The sequence below is a fragment of the Macaca fascicularis genome, chromosome 13 (assembly GCF_037993035.2).
Source record: "Macaca fascicularis isolate 582-1 chromosome 13, T2T-MFA8v1.1".
In the NCBI taxonomy this organism is placed as follows: Eukaryota; Metazoa; Chordata; class Mammalia; order Primates; family Cercopithecidae; genus Macaca; species Macaca fascicularis.
The window spans coordinates 61,194,768-61,216,558 of NC_088387.1; the positions used below are offsets into that span (position 1 = coordinate 61,194,768).

Genomic DNA, 21,791 nt, shown 5'->3' on the forward strand with positions numbered 1-21,791 from the left:
TGTAAATGTAACTTTTATATGCACTGGGAAACAAAACAAAAAAATTGTAATTTGCTTTACTGCAGTTGTCTGGAACCAAACCTACAATATCTCAGAGGTGTGCTTAAATAATAATACAGAATGTGCTATGCTAGCTCAGTGGTAAGCAAAGGGATTTTTATGAACCTAAATATATGAACTATATATATACACACACATATATAAAAACTAGTAACAGTTCCAGGCTTTATTAGAAAAGTGTTATAAGGTAAAAACAAGTGAAAGTTATCACTGTGGGCTCTTCACTTAATGAACACCTACTACAGTGAAAACCAGACTCTGCGGGTGGGAATACAAAGATATATAAGGTGGTGCTACCCACAGGGAGGGTGTCAGTCTTCAACTTCTGAATTATTCTGACTGCCTGACTGAACCTAAGACGAAAAATCAGGGGCTTTTAGTTTTTACCCAAGTTAGGAAGAGGTACACTACTTTTCAAAACACCATAACCATTGTACCCGAAAAACAAATAGCTACTCCAGAGTTTATTGGCCCTCAACCTCCAACAATATCATTAGATTCAAAGTTTCTATATGTGCTTCTATCACTGGCAAGAGAAAATTAGAATTTTATAATGCAAACATAGAAGACTAGGGATACTTACGTTTTGCCCATAATTTGACAGCTCTTAGGGTGAGTCTAAAAGTTTCTTTATTTGGCACTAAATGCAAAATTTCATCAGTAACTCTACATCCTGAAAAAGACAAAGCATTCATTTTCAATATGCAGCAAATAGTTAATTCAAATGCCCTCCTAACTTCCAGACTCTCGAATACTAAAAATATGAAAGATAATAAAACATCAGGGTTTATTTTATGTATATGAAATTTAGCACTTAGGAGAAATCAGTTTGTTTTAGAATAATTAAAAAATACATGGGTAATGCAATCCAAAATGTGATGTGTCTGAGTATTTTTTAGTTTTCTTCCATATTTGACTGTTAATCAAATACCTCCCAATTACAACACTGTAATTACTTCAATGTAAACCTTTTCCACAAATACTGTAATTTACTGTTACAATCTGGAAATACACCAAAGTCCAATAGTGATTTGGTTAAACAAAAGACACTATAAAACAGTGGTTCTCAATCCCAGCCCTTTGGGAGGCCGAGGTGGGTGGATCACCTGAGGTCAGGAGCTCGACACCAGTCTGGCCAAAATGGTGAAACCCTGTATGTTTCACCAAAATGGTGAAACATACAAAAATTAGCTGGGTGTGGTGGTGGGCATCTATAATCCCAGCTACTCAAAGGGCTGAGGCAGGAGAATCGCTTAGAACCCAGGAGGCGGTGGTTGTAGTGAGCCGAGATTGCGCCACTGCACTCCAGCCTTGGCAACAGAGTGAGACTCCGTCTCAAAAAAAAAAAAACAAAAAAAAACAAAAAACAATGGTTCTCAAAGTATGGTCTGGGTACCCCTGGGAATCTGTGAGGTCAAACTTTTTTTATAATAATACTAAGGCTTTCTTTGCTTTTTTCACCGTGTTAACATTTGCACTGATGGTGCAAAAGAAACGGTGGATAAAACTGCAGGTACCTTTGCAGTCAATCAAGATGGGGCAACAAACTGTACTAGCAGAAAAAAATATCTTCACTACCAAACATTTGCAGTTAAAAATAAAGGTGGGGAAAGAACACGTGAGACTGTGTGAGTTGTAAGCTGAACCACCTGCTTTTTTCAAGGAACACCAGTTTTACCTGAAAAAGTAACTGGCAGATGAACTATAGTTATTCAGTGAGGTATTTCTTTTAAAATGAACAAAAGGAACCCCTCCATTCAAGTAAAATGACAAAATTTGTTGCCAACAATAAAATTTAACCTTTCAAGTCAAACATGAATTTTAGACAACTTTTATCTGTTACTATGAACTTGACACCTTTCCATACTTTTCTGTTGAGACTGGTGGTGATATTAATGAATGCTAGTTTTTTTTTTTCACATTTTATAGTGAAATGTGTATTAACATTTGGAAGATCCAAGTAACTTTGTGACCCAATATTTTCCAAATGACCAAGGCATGATAGTACAGAATCATGCATGAATAAAGGGACCACTCAAAGAACAAGACAGATCAGTGGATTGTTATGTAACAGAATACAAAAAGTCTGATATGATTTTAGACTCCATACTCTAACCTTTAAGAAACTATCATTTTTATTCAGCAACAAAACAGAATATGGATGAACCTCACAAACATGCCAAATGAAAGAACCCTTATGCAAAAGACCACATAGGATTCTTTTTATATGAAATGTCTTTAAGAGGCAAATCTACAAAGAAAGCAAGCACATTAGTGGTTGCCTGGGACTGGGGACTGGAAGGGGAAATGACTGCAAATGTGTACAAAGCATCTTTCGAGAGTGATAAAATATTCTAACATTGGATTGTAGTGTACTAAAGACCAGTGAAGGCCAGGTGAGGTGGTTCACATCTGTAATCCCAGCACTTTGGGAGGCCAAGGTGGGCGGATCACCTGATATCAAGAGTCGGAGGCCAGTGTGACCTACATGGAGAAACCCTGTCTCTAATAAAAATACAAAAAAATCAGCCGGGCGTGGTGGCACATGGCTGTAATCTCAGCTACTCAGGAGGCTGAGGCAGGAGAATCGCTTGAACCCAGGAGGCGGAGGTTGCAGTGAGCTGAGATCGCGCCATCGCACTTCAGCCTGGGCAACAGTGTGAGACTCCGTCTCCAAAAAAAAAAACGAAAGAAAAGAAAAAGACCAGTGAGGTGCACACCTGAAAAGGATAAATTTAACGGTATGTAATTATACCTCAATAAAACTGTTAAAAAGAAAAAAAAGTCACTGGTCAAGAAGAACATCTATAATTATCTGAAAAGGCTATGAAAACACTCCTCCCTTTTCCAATTAATTTTTTTTTTTTTTGAGGTGGAGTCTTCACTCTGTCGCCCAGGCTGGAGTGCAGTGGCACGATCTCGGCTCACTGCAAGCTCCGCCTCCCGGGTCCACGCCATTCTCCTGCCTCAGCCTCCCAAGTAGCTGGGACTACAGGCGCCCGCCACCACGCCCGGCTAATTTTTTGTATTTTAGTAGAGACGGGGTTTCACCGTGTTAGCCAGGATGGTCTCGATCTCCTGACCTTGTGATCCACCCGCCTCGACCTCCCAAAGTGCAGGGATTACAGGCGTGAGCCACCGCGCCCGGCCCCTTTTCCAATTAAGAGGACAGATTTTTTTTCTTTCTTTTTTGAGATGGAGACTCGCTCTGTCACCCTGGCTGGAGTGTGGTGGCATGATCTTAGCTCACTGTAACCTCTGCCTTCTGGGTTCAAGCGATATTCCTGCCTCTGTCTCCCGAGTAGCTGGGATTGCAGGCAAGCACCACCTCGCTTGGCTAATTTTTTATTTTTAATAGAAACGGGGTTTGCCATGTTGTACAGGCTGGTCTCAAACTCCTGACCTCAGGTGATCCGCCTGCCTCGGCCTCCCAAAGTGCTGGCATTAGACGCATAAGCCACCGCACCCGGCCTCTTTTTTTTTTTTTTTTCTAGACAGGGTCTCGCTCTGTCACCTAGGCTAGAGTGCAGTGGTGTAATCACGGCTCACTGCAGCCTCCACCTCCTGAGCTCAGGTGATCCTCCCACCTCAGCCTCCTGAGTAGCTGGAACTACAGGCGAGTGCCACTACATCCAACTAAATTTTTTGTATTTTTTATAGGGATGGGGTTTCAACATGTTATCCCAGCTGGTCTGGAACTCCCAGGCTCAAGTAATCCATTCACCTTGGCCTCCCAAAGTGCTGGTATTATAGGCGTGAGCCACCACGCCCAGCCAGATTTTCTTCTTATATGTTAACCAAAACAAAATATTACAATTGACTGTAGACACAAATAAGAATCTAGCTGTCTTCTATCAGGTCAAATATTAAAGAGATTTGCAAAATGCAAAAAAAAAAAAAAAAAAAAAGTCATTCTTCACACACAAGTTTATATTAATTTAAAATGGGTTTATTATTTATAAATGACTAAGTATTTTTTTAATTTCTCAGTTTTTATTTCTAACATGGTAAATATTGAAAGATATAACCCACATAAACAAAAGCTTTTTGGGGTCCTCCATAAATCTTAAGAGTGTAAAGAAGTCTTGAGACCAGTAAGTTTGAGAACCACTACTATATATATACACAGTCTTTCAAATAAATTCGTGGTTTTTAGGATTCTTAAATGTGGTCACATTATCTGTATAAACAAAATTACATTTTAAACTGAGTCCAATCTCCAAAATTGAATTATTAGTCAATTCTGCCAAAATGTATCTAATTGTTTTGAAGCAGGTATCTGAGATTTCTTTTTAGAAGCTTACCATTTAAGCTGCGAATACACCTTATATCAAGGCTTCTCAGGCGAGAGTCGTCTCTTAGATCTAAATTATCTGATATGGTTTGTATTGCCAGTCTTGCAAAGACTAGATCAATCTTTGGAAAGATGCGAAAAAAGAGAAAAAAATTACATTTTCTCCTTTCAATCCATCCTCTCCCATCCCACCATAAAAATGTGAAAACCTCTGATTATTAGTTTGGGAAGTTCTACCAAAGCTTCAATAGGCCTATATAGGCAATCTCACATGGGAAAATAACTGTAAAGTTTTGTTAAGGTAATTAAACTTTCGAATTAATGAAAGCATTTAAATTTTAGCATATATGCCAAGCATAAAAAAAAAAAAAAAAAAATCAAAGCCTTATGAGCAAATTTCTAGATAAAGATAGAAGATCCAACACACATTTACATTCGCTCCCTCTTGAAACCTCACTAAAATACCAGGAAAATTTAATTTAGTTTTTTTGTTTAGTATTATTTTTATTTTAAATGCAAAATTCACTAGGACAAAGAACAGAAAGTGACAACAGCAAAAGCTATGAAAGCTGGAAAGCAGATGGACAAGTGGTAACAGACCCAGTAGACCTAAGAAAGCAGGTAAAAATGTTGTATCTAGGAAATAAGGTCAGGAGGCTGTAAATAAATACAGACATAAATAAAAAGGCACATTTAAAGAATAAAATAGTATTCTTAGAAATTAAAAATATGGGCTGGGCGCAGTGGCTCACACCTGTAATCCCACCATTTTGGGAGGCTGAGGTGGGTGGATCACGAGGTCAGGAGATCCTGGCTAACATGGTGAAACCCCATTTCTACTAAAAATACAAAAAATTAAGCCAGGTGTGGTGGTGTGTGCCTGGAATCCCAGCCACTCAGGAGGCTGAGGTGGAAGGATCACTTGAACTCAGGTGCTCAAAGGTGCAGTGAGTTATGATTGTGTCACTATACTCCAGCCTGGGCCACAGAGTTAGACCCCATCTCTTTATTAAAAAAAAAAAAAAAAAAAAAAAGAGATCTGATTTTTTAAAATATGCACTTATGTTAAGCCTGTTTTCAGAAAACAAACTTACGAGTTAAACAGTTCAATTGTAAAGTCACAAAAATATTAAACACTTACTTCAATACCATCAAATTCAAATTTTATAACAGGTACAAAGGCATCTTCTACAGCCTACAAAAAAGGAAAACAATTTTAACATATAGGTGTAATCCCTTCTTTATCCTTCCTAACTACCAATAATGTGAATATCTTTGCTCCCAATTTGTATTTTAACTCAACAGACAAAGTGAAAATGCTTTTGGTCTTACATTCCAGGTATTTCTACTTTGTGACCTGTATTATGTAAGAAACACAAGATGTTTATAATGGTATCTAATTTATTATCCCTCTAAAAATATTCCTCAGAACTGGAAAGCAAAACTGCTATCGTCTGCAGCCATAAAAAAGAATGAGTTCATGTCCTTTGTAGGGACATGGATGAAACTGGAAGCCATCATTCTCAGCAAACATAGGAACAGAAAACCAAACACTGCATGTTCTCACTTATAAGTGAGAGTTGAACAATGAGAACACATGGACATAGGGAGAGGAACGTCACACATTGGGGCCTGTCTGGGGGTGGGGAACAAGGGGAGGGAGAACATTAGGACAAATACCTAATGCATGCAGGGCTTAAAATCTAGATGACAGGTTGATGGGTACAGCAAACCACCGTGGCACAAGTATACCTATGTAACAAACCTGCACGTTCTGCACATGTATCTTAGAACTTAAAGTAAAATTAAAAAACAAACAAACAAACAAAAAAACAAAAAGCTGCTATTATCTGGGTACTTATAATTTCTTGAGTCTAAACTGAAAACTGATTATTTAGAAAGGCTACTAGGGTTAGAAATTTTAAAATAATGAGAGCTCATGATTTATATATTAAAAATTTAATTAATACAGTTGAGATTAGTAGAAATAATGGTTTTCTGAGTCTTCCTTAACTCCCCAACCTAATAAATTCTTAACTTCCCTGTCTAAAAACATTCCCAGATTCCCCAAATATCACAGATTCTTTGACCTTCACCTTATTCTAGTACTTCAGAATGCATTAACACTGTTTTGTTTATTTAGTTCACATAACCCCCTCTTCAACAAACAATGTCAGGTTTACTACTGTATCTGTAAGACTAATGACAGCATCTAACAAATTACTGGTGCTGAAATTTTATTTGCTGAATGAATGGCTAGATATACACATATAAAGAGTTACTAACTGAACTTTACACATAATAGCACTCATCATTTGATATGTATCAATCATTATTGGCTATTACAGTAAATGGTTTATGTAAATATCTCATCAATACTCAAAAACCTTATAAAAAAGTTACTACCACATTTCCATTTTACAGATTGGGAAACAGGCTCAGAGGATTAGGTTACCTGACCAAGATCTAGGAGCTATTATGTAGTAGATTCTAGATGCCAACCCAAGTCTGTATAACTCTAAGGCCCATGTTCTTAATCATAATTTAATCATCACGTATTAAAGTTACTCTTATTAAATATCTCCTAACAGTAACTTAGGAGGTATTTCAATAGTCTTAAGCCCTAGCTTTTATAGATATTTGTTACTAATCTAAATTCAAAATATTAAATGCCAGAGGATACTTACTCTTAAGTTTCTAATGCCATCTTGATGTTTCAATTTTTCAAAAAAAGACTGAAAAAAATCAGATCTCTCCACGTGTCTTGGAGCTACACAAAGTGCATCAATGTCAGCTCCTGTAAATTAAAGTAGTTCTTAAGAAGAATATATTATGTGTTATATTTTTTGTTAAAGTACACTCAAACATATGCACAGAAGAAAGTATGGAAGCTAGGTACAAGAAAATGTTAACAATGATTAGCTGTAAGTAGTGGAATAATGGGAACTTTGTTCTCCTGTATTTTCTAATTATGAACAAGAGTTTGTCATTGAATGTTCTTAGCACTAGAACACAGAAAAGCAGTTACCTTTGGTGTGTACTCCAAGCCTATAGGATCCAAATGTGAAAATTTTACCACCAACAGTAGCCACAACAGAAGGTGGGAGGTTCTAAAATAAAATTAAGCAGAAGATATTCAATTATTCAAATTATTTAGCACAAAAGTCACCTCAACATTGGCTGCGCGTGGTGGCTTACACCTGTAATCCCAGCACTTTGGGAGGTTGAGGCCAGCAGATCACCTGAGGTCAGGAGTTTGAGACCAGCCTGGCCAACATGGCAAAACCCCTTCTCTACTAGAAATACAAAAGTTAGCAGGGCCTGGTGGTGGGCGCCTGTAATTCTAGCTACTTGGTAGGCTGAGGCAGGAGAATCACTTGAACCTGGGAAGTGGAGGTTGCAGTGAGCCGAGATCGTGCCATTGTACTCCAGCCTGGGGAACAAGAGCGAAACTCCACCTCAAAAATTTAAAAAAAAAAAAAATCACCATAATGTCTACTGGCCTTTATTGAGCAAATGATCAGACTTGTCAACTTTGTCAAGATTAGACTTGTAAAAGTACTTCACAGATCCTCTGACTGTGATTTGAAGTAGTAAGGGTATTACCAGAGGGAAGACAAAACAAATTCACCCCCACTACACATGCATACATCTCTATCTAAAGAAAAGCTTTTCTTTTTAATCACTTGACCATACATGTCCCCTCCAATTGCCTGTCTTTTGCTTCATCACTCTTTTGGTAGTCACCAAGGAACTCTCACCAAACTAATGTGCTTTCAGCTCTCTAAAACATAATACTCTTGGCCAATCCATATCCCCTTTAGTTTTTGTGACAGGTATGTTTAATTTCTTGATTCTAGCTGTACAACCTTTCTGTAAGAACGGGGTCATTCCTGACATGATCTCCTTATGAGAGCTATTCCAACAAGCTTAATTAACATTTCTTGGTTTATAACATAATTAAAATGCTACCTTTTGGCTGGGCATGGTCATGTCTGCAATCCCAGCACTTTGGGAGACTGAGGCAAGAGGACCACTTGTGTCCAGTTCAAGACCAGCCTGGGCAACACAATGAGACTCCATCTCTACAAAAAATAAAAAATTAGCTGGGCATGGTGGTGTGTGCCTCTACTCCAGCTACTCGGGAGGTTGTGATGGGAGGACTGCTTGAGCCCAGGAGGTTGAGCCTCAGCAAGAGTGAAATCCTACCTCAAAAAAAAAAAAGAAAAGAAAAGAAAAAAAGCTAATTTTCACCTCTCTTCAGAGCCAATTCCAAAAGCCCATCAGATATTCACTCAAGTAACCTGATCCACTTCAATATCCAGCCTCAAGCAAGCAAAAAAAATTATTCCAATGCTAACAGATATTGCTTCTGAGTTCTCTATTTTTGTTCCTCATTTTCCTCACTGCCCAAACCTTTTCCTTCTTCTTGGCTTACCAATTCTTAGCTTATATCCCTCAAATTTGTGGCCTCCTTTCTATTCAACGAATACTCCCCTAATTCTAGGCTATTTAATGGCATCCTAAACTACCCTCTAATTAATCTTCCTTTTCTCTTTCACTATCTTGTATAAAATTCACTGGCTGATGTTCTTAAATTACTCTATTAAATATAGCTGTTCTACTCAAAAGTTGCCAATGCCTTTTTCTCTAACTACTGAGGTAAGGATCCTTGGGCCTGTTGTTGAAAATCTCCACATGTTCCTAGGGATCCTTCTTGCCTTCTTATCTTCCTTTCTGAAGCTCCAACTACCTACCAACCAACCAACCAACCAACCAACCAACCAACCAACCAACCAACCAACATGGTTACAGAATCCAGCCTCCTTTCCACTGCATTTGCCATTGTCCCTGCCTCAAGTGCTTGCCCATCCTCTCTGGGCATCTTTTGTTTTTTGGGTTTTTTTTTTTTTTTTAAAAACAGATGGAGATGGGGTCTCACTGTGTTGCCTAGGCTGAAGTAAGCACAGCAGTGTGATCTTAGCTCACCGCAGCCTCAAACTACTGAGCACAAAATATTCCTCCTGCCTTGGCTTCCAGAGTATCTGAGACTACAGGCATGTACCACCACGCCTGGATAATTTTAAAATAATTTTTGTAAAGATGGGGTCTTGCTTTGTTGGCCAGGCTGGTCTCAAGTTCCTGTTTTTAAGCAATCCCCCTGTGTCGGCCTCCCAAAGTGTTGAGATCACGGGCATGAGCCACAATGTCCAGCTTCTGGCTATCAGTATCATCCACTTTTGGAAGTTCACTTCAAGTTCCACCTCTTCCATGAAGCCTTCCCTGGTTATCCTTACTCCCTAACAAGCTTTTTTTTCCTCTGTGCTCTCTGCCCTTAAAATTCTTAAATTCTTTTTTGCTATATTTACTGACTTTTTTGGTATGTAAAATCATATTTCATCTTTAATATTTAAATTTCTCAAAGTTAAGAACTTTGTCTACTACTTCTCTGTATTTTCTCACAATGCCCAGTACAAGTTCTGAAGAATATGTGCTGATTAACTTCACCTTGAATAAAAGTATCTATATAATAGGATATTATGCTTAACGCCTCTGTGTAATGAATATTAATGTTCAGAGTATCACAAATAATTTTATAGCTAAAAAGAAGTCAGTAAATTTATTAATCAGATTTTTTAAAGAGACAGAGTCTCGTTATGCTGCCAGGCTGGCCTTGAACTCTTGGGCTCAAGATCTTCCTGCTTCAGCCTCCTGAGTAGCTGGGACTACAGGCATGCACCACTATGCCCAGGAATCTATAAATTTATTCATAATTAACATGAATGAAATGGATAGAGAAGCCAGGACCTTAAAAAAATCTTTTAGTTCACATTTCTACTTTGAGAAGTCTGATTCTTGGATGATTTATGAGAAAGTGATACACTAAATCACAGTTTGCCACGGCCATAGTATCTAACTAAAATTATTTGATCTGGGGTTCTATACTATTTAAAGTTTAAATATCCCAATTGTGTATGGATTCAAATCATCTTTGATTGAACCCAAATCCTTCAGTTACTTTCCAAAGTAAAACATACATAAAGAGAATTATAGGCTGTGAGTGGTGGCTCTTGCCTGCAATCCCAACACTGCGGGAGGCTGAGGTGGAAGGTTCACTTGAGCTCAAGAGTTCAAGATCAGCCTGGACAACACAGTGAGACCTCATGACTTTTTTTTTTAATTTGAAAAAAAAGAGAGAATTATAGGTTGGGCATGGTTGCGACTCACGCCTGTAATCTCAACACTTTGGGAAGCCAAGGCAGGAGGATCACTTGAGTACAAGAGTTTGAGGCCAACCTGGGCGACATGGCAAGACCCTATCTCTACAAAAAAAAAAAAAAAGTAGCTGGGCATCAGGATGTGTACCTGCAGTCTCTGCTACTTGGGGGGCTTGGGTGGGAGGATTGCTTGAGCCCAGGAGTTTGAGGCTGTAGTGAGCCATGATTATGCATGCCACTGCACTACAGCTTGGGAGACAGAGATCCTTCCCGCATTCCCCCACATGAAAGAGACAATTATAATTCACATAGAAAAATGACCTCATCTACTCAATGGAAGATGTTAACTTATTTTTTTTTTTTAATTACTTGTGACTAGAATTTCACCTGCTCAGAATTTGACTCATCCAATAACTTTAACTATTGATAACCCTGTTGAGTTCAGAAATGAGACAGACGGCCTTTTGGCAACAAAAGTAAACAGCATAAAGACCATGTTAAACTCAATGACTATAGTCCTTAGGAGACTCAACTTTATTCTGAGCCCACTGTTTAAAGCTGTAAAAGAAAAATTCTAGACCAGGTGTGGTGGCTCACGCTTATAATCCTAGCACTTTGGGAGGCCAAGGCGGGTGGATTGCTTGAACTCAGGAGTTTGAGATCAGCCTGGCCAACATGGCAAAACCCTGTCTCTAACAAAAATACAAAAATTATCCAGGCATGGTGGCGCATGCCTGTGGTCCCAACTATGTCGGAGGACTGCTGGAGCCTGGGAGGCAGAGGTTGCAGTGAGCTGAGATCGCGCCACTGTATTCCAGCCTGGGTGACGGAATGAGACTCTCATCTCCAAAAAAAAAAAAAAAAAAAAAAAATTCTGCAGGTGTTTACCTAATTTCCAAATCCATGCAGATTAAGGGACAGAAAGGGACTTTACAGGTAGACACACTGACAACTGTGAGACGTTACCTTTCAACTGACTGCTGTTAGGGCAAAGATGGGAAAACTATGAAAATCAAAAACCTTAAAATGTAACAGTATTGTCTACCTAGTGATGAGGCAAATGGTATCACCCAGTTGAACATTCTCTCCCACATTCTGGTACAGCCAGTAAAATAATCTTCACAGTGGTGATTCTCAGACAACAATAAAAATTCAATTGTGAGGCTGGGCACGGTGGCTCATGCCTGTAAGTCAAGAGCTGAGGTGAGATCGTGCCACTGCACTACAGCCTGGGCGACACAGCGAGACTCTGCTTCCAAAAAAAATAATAATAATAAATAAAATTTAGGCTGGGCACGGTGGCTCACACCTGTAATCCCAGCACTGTGGGAAGCTGAGGCAGGCGGATCACTTTGGGAGGCCGAAGAGAACGGATCACTTGAGGTCAGGAGTTCGAGACCAGCCTGGCCAACATGGTGAAACCCCATCTCTACTAAAAATACAAAAATTAGCTGATGGCATGGTGGCATGCACCTGTAATCCCAGCTACTCGGGAGGCTGAGGCAAGTGAACTGTTTGAACCCAGGGGCAGAGGCTGCAGTGAGCCAAGATTATGCCACTGCACTGCAGCCTGGGCAACAGAGACAGACCATGTCTCAAACAAAAACAAAACCAAGGCCAGGTGTGCTGGCTCACACCTGTAATCCCAGCACTTTGGGAGGCTGAGATGGATAGATCACCTGAGGTCAGGAGTTCGAGACCAGCCTGACCATTACAGTGAAACCCCGTCTCTACTAAAACTACAAAAATTAGCCGGGTATGGTGGGAAGTATCCCAGCTACTTGGGAGGCTAAGACAGGAGAATCGCTTGAACCTGGGAGGTAGAGATTGCTGTGAGCTGAGATCTCACCACTGCACTCCAGCCAGGGCAACAGAGCAAGATTATGTCTCAAAACAAAAACAAAAACAAAAACAATTATATTCAAAATATAGTTGGCCTTCCATATCTGCAGATTCAACCAATCGTGCACGGATAAAAAATACTGGGGGGGAAAATGCCATAAAAAATAAAGCAAATTTTAGGCAAGGCGCAGTGGCTCATGCCTGTAATTCCAGCACTTTGGAAGGCTGAGGTCAGAGGACTGCTGGAAACCAGGAGTTTGAGACCAGCCTGGGTAATATAGTGAGACTCTTGTCTCTACAAAAAATAATGAAGAAAATAAGCCAAGCACAATTGTGCATTCCTACAGTTACAGCTATTCACGAGGCTAAGGTGGGAGGATCACTTGAGCCCAGGAGTTTGAGACTGCAGTGAGCTATATAACTGTGCCACTGTACTGCAGCCTGGGTGACAGAGGGAGAGTCTATCTATAAAAAAAAATAAAATAAAATTTATGGCCAGGCATGGTGGCTCACGCCTGTAATGCCAGCACTTGGGGAGGCTGAGGTGAGATCGTGCCACTGCACTACAGCCTGGGCGACAGAGCGAGACTCTGTCTCCAAAAAAAAAAATAATAATAAATAAAATTTAGGCTGAGCGTGGTGGCGCACGCCTGTAATCGCAGCACTGTGGGAGGCTGAAGCAGGTAGATCACCTGAGATCAGGAGTTCGAGACCAGCCTGGTCAACATGATGAAACCACGTCTCTATTAAAAATACAAAAATTAGTCCAGAGTGGTGGTACACGCCTGTAGTCCCAACTACTCAGGAGGCTGAGGCAAGATAATCGCTTGAACTGGGAGGAGTAGGTTGCAGTGAGCCAAGATTGCGCCACTGTACTCCAGCCTGGGTGAAAGAGTGAGATTCCGTCTCAAAAAAAAAAAAAAAAATTAAACATGCTAATAAAAAAAAATTACAGTGACAACTATTTACATAGCATTAACATTGTATTAGATATTTTAAGTAATCTAGAAATGATTGAAAGTATGCAAAAGGATATGAAAGGGTAACATGCAAATATGTACTATATTACTTTATATAAGGAACCTGAGCATCCACAGATTTTAGTATCTTTGGAGGTCACAGAACCAATCCCCCGGAGGATACCAAGGGAGGACTGCACTACACAAAGCAGGAAAATGTAATCAATTTCAGGGGAAAAATAGTTAAGCTACAGGAGGGGAAAAGAGCTCTGTAGTTATAAATTAGTTTGCAAATTCCTATGTCTTAGGAACCAAGCAGGTAGGCAAATAAGGGAATCCCACATGAGAAACATAGTAACTGCTCAACTAATCACCTTGCAAAGAAAACAAGGAGTGGTGGGGGCCATGAGGCAATGGAAGATAGGCGCCCAATCCCCTTCAAGCCTCTTCCTGCTGTGCACAAAGGCAGGCCCAGCATTGCCAGATCTAACACTTTATAAAAACAGTTGAAATGTGATTTTTAAGTAAAATCTGATATTTGGCCTACTACATACGAGTCAAACAAGACAATTATGTGGACTCACAGCTATATATTGGCTACTTCTGGGTAAATCCTCATCTACTTAGAAATTCAACCGTCTAGACCAGTTCATTCCTATGTATACCAGAGAGCCAAGCTTTGATGTATTTCAGCTACTTCTCAACACCTGCATCTCATTGCCAGGATGAATGACCAAGATATAATAAAAACAAGAATTCCACATAGTTTAAAGTCTTACCTTACTCTCACTGACATCAGAAATCCATTCTTTTACTAAATTGTTCAATTTACCAAGAACCACTAGCCTATTAAAAAAAAAAAAAGCTTCAGATTAAAATGAACAAACAGTATTTTTAAAAACCCATATAGGCAATACCCTTTGTGTTGATGTTAGGGTAAAACCAAAACATACATGCAATAATGCTATCACATTTATTGACACAGGGCCATCTCTTTGGCATTCTTAGATCCTTAATAGTGTCAAAGAGGTGATAAATCTGATTACAATATTTTAGTTTTTGAGCTATGTTCAAAATTCAAAAAGCCTAATAAAAACCATAAAATTGCCTTCAATGAGGCTCTAAAGGCCTAGTGAATTGTCAACTTTCTTGGCTTTACTATGGAATTAATTCAATTCAATGTGGTAATAGAAGCTAGAATTGCTAGTAATAGGTCTTTGACTAATTAAAATGGGCAAACTAATTACTGGCTAATTTCTGTCTAATAGTATTAAAGAAGTTTAGTATTATTAAAACAAACTTATAACCAATGGCATAAATGAATCCACATTTAGAAGAGAAAAGCAGGGTTTAAGACATCCCAAAGAAGGCCAGGTGTGGTGGCTCACGCCTTTAATCCCAGCACTTTGGGAGGCTGAGGTGGGCAGATCACGAGGTCAGGAGATCGAGACTATCCTGGCTAACACGGTGAAATCCCATCTCTACTAAAAATACAAAAAAAATTAGCTGGCCATGGCGGCATGCGCCTGTAGTCTCAGCTGCTGGGGAGGCTGAGGCAGCAGAATGGTGTGAATCTGGGAGGCGGAGCTTGCAGTGAGCCAAGATCATGCCACTGCACTTCAGCCTGGGTGACATAGCAAGACTCTGTCTACAAAAAAAAAAAAAAAAAAAAAAAAAGACATCCCAAAGATAACATGCAAAACTGAACTTCTGTCCAAACTTACTCCTTCAAGGTGCCGAGACCAAAAATCTTGGCCATCATCCTTGACCTCTCTCTCACACACATTCCAGTCATTAAACTCTAAGAACCCTACCTTTAAAATATATCCAGATTTCTACTTTTTATTACCTCTATGACCATCCTCCAGGTTCTAGCCAGCATTATTTCCTCCTGGGGCTATTATAATTGCTAGATAACTGGTTTCTCTGCTCTGCCCTTGCACTTCTCTTAAGATTACTCTAATACAGCAGCCAGAGTGACTGTTAAAACTTTTTTAAGTCCAGTCATGTCAATCTTCTTCTCAAAACTCTAATAGCTTCTCACTTCACTCAGAATAAACCAAACCTTGACAACACCTTACAAGGTCCTAAGAGCTCTTGCCCTCCAAGCTCCTTCCCACCTTGCTTTCTGCAAGCCTATATCTTCCTGCTTCCTCACTGCTGATACCCAGGGTATCTTGCTAAGTACTCTTCAAATACACCACTTCAAGAGTTCTGCCTAGAACACTTTTCCTTCAGATAGACACATGGCTCCCTCTTTCATCTTTAAATATTCCCTTAAATGTGACTTTTTCAAAGAGGCTTTCCCTGAAACCTCTACCCCCTCAGCTTTTTCTCAGTAGCACTTATCATGTGTAATATTACTCACGAGTGTAATACTGATATTATTGATGACAAATCTCTTCCTCTAACCCCTACCTAAAATGTAAGCTCCAAGAGGGCCAAGACTTTTCGTCATTTCTGCACCTGTATGTAGAGACATAGTAGGTATTCAATATGTTCGTAGAATTAATGATTAAACAGTACACTGTCAAATATTTTATGGTTTTCAATGACACACCTGTGGTTCAATTCTTCCTCATCTTCAAACACTCCAAATGGTTTCATGGCGTCAATTAATTTCTGTGTGTAAATATGATCAATTTCTTTAGGACACGCCAAACTAATCGGAGAGGTAATTCCATAATGCTTTTGTTGACACTGGCTGTCCAGCATGGTGTTTCTGTTCAAGAAAATAAGAAAAATGAAACAACAGAAAAAATTTAAAATATATATCATACTGATACATTGAATCTCTCAATCTACTCATGTTAATTCAGTTACCTTAAAAGTTTACTTAGTACTAACAGTGGGGGCAGATACTTTCTTTTAAAGGAAAAATGAGTATTTTATGTTTATGTTTATGAAGGGGCTATTCATACTGCCTGCAGCTTTCATGGTTAGGATGTCTTTTCAAGCCAAACGCAGCATGTGTTGGCATCAAGACAATTGTACCAACACCACTCAGCTCAAACCCAGAGTTTGATTGGGATCTGCGCCAGGGCCACCTCCACTACCCTGCAGACTTAAGTCAAGTACCATCCAGATTCTAGAATCTTTGAAAAGCAGTCAACCACTTGAAAGAAAGCTTTTAGTAAAAACAATGGGTTTTTTTTTCCCCAGGAAAGAAATGAAAACAACCCATTAGAAGGTCCTTGTGAAATAATCTGGCTTTTATTTTTTATTTTATTTTATTTTTTTTTTGAGAGAGTCTCGCTCTGCCGCCCAGGCTGGAGTGCAGTGGCGTGATCTTGGCTCACTGCAAGCTCCGCCTCCCGGGTTCACGCCATTCTCCTGCCTCAGCCTCCCAAGTAGCTGGGACTACAGGCGCCCGCCACCTCGCCCGGCTAGTTTTTTTTGTATTTTTTAGTAGAGACGGGGTTTCACTGTGTCAGCCAGGATGGTCTTGATCTCCTGACCTCGTGATCCGCCCGTCTCGGCCTCCCAAAGTGCTGGGATTGCAGGCTTGAGCCACCGCGCCCGGCCAAATCTGGCTTTTAAAAAGGAAATCACAATTAGATTTGTCCTTGGGAAACCTAGGTTAACATCCTCTGCTTGAATCAGAGTTTACAGTCCTAGTATTTTGCCACTCTAGCTAATTATTCTCTTCATTTTAGACTGGTACCCATACCATCTTCGCATTGAAATAAAATTCTTTACACTACTGGCAATCTTTTGGAAGATACATGAGCCACCCTCTAAAGATCTTAGCCATCAGGAAACTACGGTCTTGAATAAAGTACAACAGAAGTTCTGAGATTTTTTTTTTTTTTTTTTTTGAGATGGAGTCTCTCTCTGTCTCCCAGGCTGAAGTGCACTAGGGAGATCTCAGCTCACTGCAACCTCCGCCTCTTGGGTTCAAGCAATTCTCCTGCCTCAGCCTCTCAAGTAGCTAGGATTACAGGAATGTGCCACCACATCTAGCTAATTTTTGTATTTTTAGTAGAGATGGAGTTTCGCCATGTTGGCCAGGCTGGTCTCGAACTCCTGACCTCAGGTGATCCACCAGTCTCGGCCTCCCACAGTGCTGGGATCAAGAGCCACTGCGCTCGGCCAATTGAAGTTCTGAGACTTTGAGTTTACACAAACTAATTAACTTCAAAATAAATTCTGGGACCAACAGGGGTTGGCAAAACTTTTAATTTTGCTATGAAAGTGAAAACATACACACTAAACAACCAACGCTACCATTTGTCTTCAACATGCTTCCATGAAGTGCCATTAACACCAAGAGTAAGAATGTAATCTCAAAATTATAATCAATCTTTCAAGTTGAATAAATTAGCCCTGTAAAAAATAACACATTATAGAGATCATTTAATTGTTTTTGGATTTTAACTCGTCAAAACACTGTCTTACCCCTACTAAGTGCACAGAGTAAGACACGCTCTTTAGATAAAGATCTCATTAGAGGCCAGGCGTGGTGGCTCATGCCTGTAATCCCAGTACTCTGGGAGGCTGAGGTGGGTGGATTACCTGAGGTCAGAAGCTCAAGACCAACCTGGACAACATGGTGAAACCCCGTCTCTACTGAAAATACAAAAAATTAGCTGGGCATGGTGGCTGACGTCTGTAATCCCGGCTACTCGGGAGGCTGAGGCAGGAGATTCCGCTTGAACCTAGGAGGTGGAGGTTGCAGTGAACTGAGATCGCACCACTGCACTCCAGCCTGGGCAACAAGAGCGAAACTCCGTCTCAAAAAAAGAAAAAAAAAAAAAAAGATTTCATTAGGTAGAGAGGGAGAAAGAATCAATGGAAGATAAAACAGCGTGTATACCTTCCAAAATGACTCAAAAAAAAAAAAAAAACCACAAAACCCAAAAAACAAAATACAGCTTAATTTCTCTTCTGTATTTATTTTGTTGTAGAACAAACAAAACTCCAATTAGTTATTTCAAGTTGTAATTTCTTTTTAAAGATTTGGCTTTTTACCTCTGAGAAAGCTAGAGCAGTGTTTTGGTATTATTTGTGTTATTTATATGTAAATATACATGGTAAATGAATAGGACAGAGTAATTATCTACATATGTATATAATATCACTCAATCACAATAATCCTAACAGGTATTGAATAAGTGCCATTTTACAGATAAGTATCTGAAAGTTAAGAGAGGACAAGCCAGAATCTGACCTCCAAAACCTCTTTCCACTACTCCATTCTCTCCTCCATAACTACTTCAGCTCTGACACTATGATGACGGCCTCACTTTCTTACCTGTATGCTGACAAAGTTAGCCAACTAGCCTACTGGCCCTAAAATTCCAAATCTAGAGTTCTGAACTTCCCCCATCTAGAGGGGAGGGAAAAGTAAACAACAGAATCCCACATTTCCTTTAAACCATCAATTTCACTTGTAGGCAAACACCCTAGAGAAATTTTGGTTACAAACGCACAAAGAGACTGTAAAAGAATGTTCGCTGTCACACTGTAACACTAAAAAGTTAGAAATAACCTAAAATAGTCACTAACAAGAAAAGAATTAAATTAGGATGCATTCCTACAGTAGAATACAATACAATATTAATTAATTACAACTAAAATACTAACGTGAACAAAGCTCAGAGACACTATGTTGTGCTAAAGAAGTTACAGAATTCCAAGTGTGATACCAGCTATATAGTTTAAAAACAACTAGAACTACGCCAGTTATTATGAACACATGTGTATGCAGTAATAGCATTAAAAAACATGCAGCTCCCATGATTCGAGGGCGAAAAAAAAATGTAAAATAAAAAACACGCAGCAACAATACACATCAAATTCAAGACTGTGGAGACATCTGGAGCAAGAGATGATTGGGACCAGAGAAGGAGGTAGGAGAGTCCTTCAGATGTATCTGGAATGCTTGATTTCTTTAAAATAAATACATAGATATGTATATACATACTGTGTGTGTGTGTGTGTGTGTGTGTGTGTACAGTTATGTTTTGGGAGAAATGGGTGGTGGCTCCACAAATGATGCTTATGTTATTCTCTGCATTTTTCTGCATGTTTAAATTGTTTCCTAATAGGCCAAAATGGAAGAAGCTACAACAAAATCTTGCCAAGTCTGGGAACTGTTTCTGACTTATCAAAGTGTGAACAAGAGGTACAGACCGGTAGATGTTGTGGGTAGGTGGGGAGGCAGGGGGTGAGGGAGAGGGTGGGGACAGGGATGAAAAGACTTTACCCTCATATGAAAGAGAAACCCCTGGGCTGCGATAGGTCTTTCACTCCTGAAGACCTGGAGACAGCCGGTCGGGAAGGGAGGAGGGGGAGGCAGGGGGATGGTATTTGCGCCAATGCAGACAGGAGCAGACGGGCTCAGACAGTGCTGGGGACAGGCGAGTGACCGACAATTTCTCCCTACGGACACAGGCACCTCTTTCCCTCCTCATCCTTTTCTGAGGGCGTTCTCAGAGGCGGGACAGCTGGGGACTCCCAGAGTCCCCAAGTCCGTGCAGGGGTGGCCAGGTAAGACGCCGGGTTTAGGGGAGGTGCCCTTGCGGACCGGCCGGGAGCCGGGAAGGAGACCACCCCCGGCGAGCTGCGTGCAGGGCGCAAGGGACAGGGAACGGAAACGAGGACACAGACGGACCACCCCAGCTCACCCCAACCCGCCTCACCCCAACCGCCGCCCCCCACCACTTACGCAGACATCTCTTTCATCGCTTCCTGCGTCTCCCTCTCCAGCAAGTGTTTATCGCTCTGGAGTCCTGTTCTTGCTGTTCCCTTCTCCCCCTGTTCACTTTCCTCCGGTCGCTTGTAGCTCGCTTGCTCCCTCACTTTCCCACTTACTATGGCTGAGGCATCCAACCGAGTAGTGAAAACACCACAAAACCGGCTCTATTTATGACAATACAGCGCGGCCGACGCCAATATGGCGCCGCTTCCCAGCCTGCCTCTCGCCGGCCGCGGCCCCGCCCCTGGAGGTCTGGACCACCCTCAGCCACGCCCCCTCTGTCTTTGAGCCCCGGGAGGCTCCGGGGCCCCGCCCACAGGCTCAGGGCTTTCGGTGTACCGTTGGTTCAAAGGAGCATTTGGTACCCTCCTTTGTCCGCGGTACTGTGAATCCCGGTAGACTGCTTGGAAGGAAATTTGGAAATGTTTTCCTTGCTTCTCGAATGGCAGCATATATTATACATTTTTTAAAAAGATCACACCCTTGCCTAGCAAATACTATTTCAACGCTTCCATTATCCTACATCTTTGATTTAATTATAGTAATATGTAATTAACTCACCAGTTGAAATTTTTGTCTCGAAAGTGTCACACCCAGGAACGTGCGACTTTAACGCAAGTATCCCAGGGAAAAACAAGCTTGTAAATTGGAGGCTTAACTGTTCACTTCACCCCTAAGTACCACCTTTGATTAGTGACATTCTGGCATTTAGCCGGGAAAGGTTGAAAATTATAGCTAGCAGTTTGCAATAGGATAAATCCCAGGCTGAAACAAAAATCTTACACTTTTAAATAGTGGAGATCATGTTCTATGTGAGTGTGGGGATGAAAATGGGAAAATAATGACCAATTTTAAAATGCTGATGGGTAGAAGTAATTTCAAGCACTAAATCATTACAAAGAAAAGGGAAGTCAAGAACTGCTTGCCCTTGAACATAACTCAGAGTCACAGTAAATAGAGAAGATTACTTGCTGATTAATTCATTCAAAAATATGTATTGAGACAGGACACAGTGCCTCACACCTGTAATTCCAGCACTTTGGGAGGCCAAGGTGGGAGAATTGCTTGAGGCCAGGAGTTCGAGAACAGCCTGGGCAACATAGTGAGACCCTGTCTCTACAAAAAGTTAAAAAAAAAAATTAGCTGGGCGTGATGGCCCGTGCCTGTAGTCCCAGCTACTCAGGAGGCTGGGATGGGAGGATCTCTTGAGTCTGGGAGGTGGAGGCTATAGTGAACCAGGACAGCACCACTGCGCTCTAGCAGAGTGATAGAAGGAGACCCTGTCTCAAGAAAAAAAAAGACTACAAAAAAATATTTTTGAAAACCTGGGCAAGGTGCAGTGGCTCTTGCCTGTAATCCCAGCACTTTGGGATGCCAAGGCTGGTGGATCACTTGAGGCCATGAGTTCTATCAAGACCAGCCTGGCCAACATGGTAAAAAACCATCTTTGCTTAAAAAGCAACAACAGAAAGCTGATGTGGGCTGGCGCGGTGGCTCACGCCTGTAATCCCAGCACTTTGGGAGGCTGAGGCAGGTGGATCACTTGAGGTCAGGAGTTCGAGACCAGCCTGGCCACCATGGCGAGACCCCATCTCTACTAAAAATAGAAAAATTAGCTGGGTGCATGGCACGCCTGTGATCCCAGCTACTCAGGAGGCTGAGGCAGGAGAATTGCTTGAACCTGAGAGGCGGAGGTTGCAGTGAGCCGAGATTATGCC

General features: G+C 40.7%; 1 protein-coding gene across 9 annotated transcripts in view; it reads right to left on the bottom strand.

Moving 5' to 3' along the window:
• PAPOLG (poly(A) polymerase gamma) overlaps nucleotides 1-20,298 on the bottom strand; it is a 42,735-nt gene extending 22,437 nt beyond the window's left edge. For 4 of the 9 annotated variants that reach the window (XR_012422354.1, XR_012422353.1, XM_005575804.5 and 1 more), the window contains exons 1-8: nucleotides 20,044-20,298; nucleotides 15,934-16,095; nucleotides 14,153-14,219; nucleotides 7,383-7,464; nucleotides 7,042-7,151; nucleotides 5,496-5,549; nucleotides 4,365-4,476; nucleotides 644-733 (exon numbers count right to left, since the gene is read on the bottom strand). Coding sequence is in view for 4 of the 9 variants with exons in the window: in XM_005575804.5 (XP_005575861.3) it covers nucleotides 644-733; nucleotides 4,365-4,476; nucleotides 5,496-5,549; nucleotides 7,042-7,151; nucleotides 7,383-7,464; nucleotides 14,153-14,219; nucleotides 15,934-16,095; nucleotides 20,044-20,060 (694 nt within the window). In the remaining 5 variants the exon portion in view is untranslated. Of the gene's footprint in view, nucleotides 1-643; nucleotides 734-4,364; nucleotides 4,477-5,495; nucleotides 5,550-7,041; nucleotides 7,152-7,382; nucleotides 7,465-8,326; nucleotides 8,440-14,152; nucleotides 14,220-15,933; nucleotides 16,096-20,043 lie in introns of all 9 variants that reach the window. The other 5 variants (XR_012422355.1, XM_074011708.1, XM_074011707.1 and 2 more) reach the window with 2 other exon arrangements.
• Nucleotides 20,299-21,791: the final 1,493 nt, after the last annotated feature.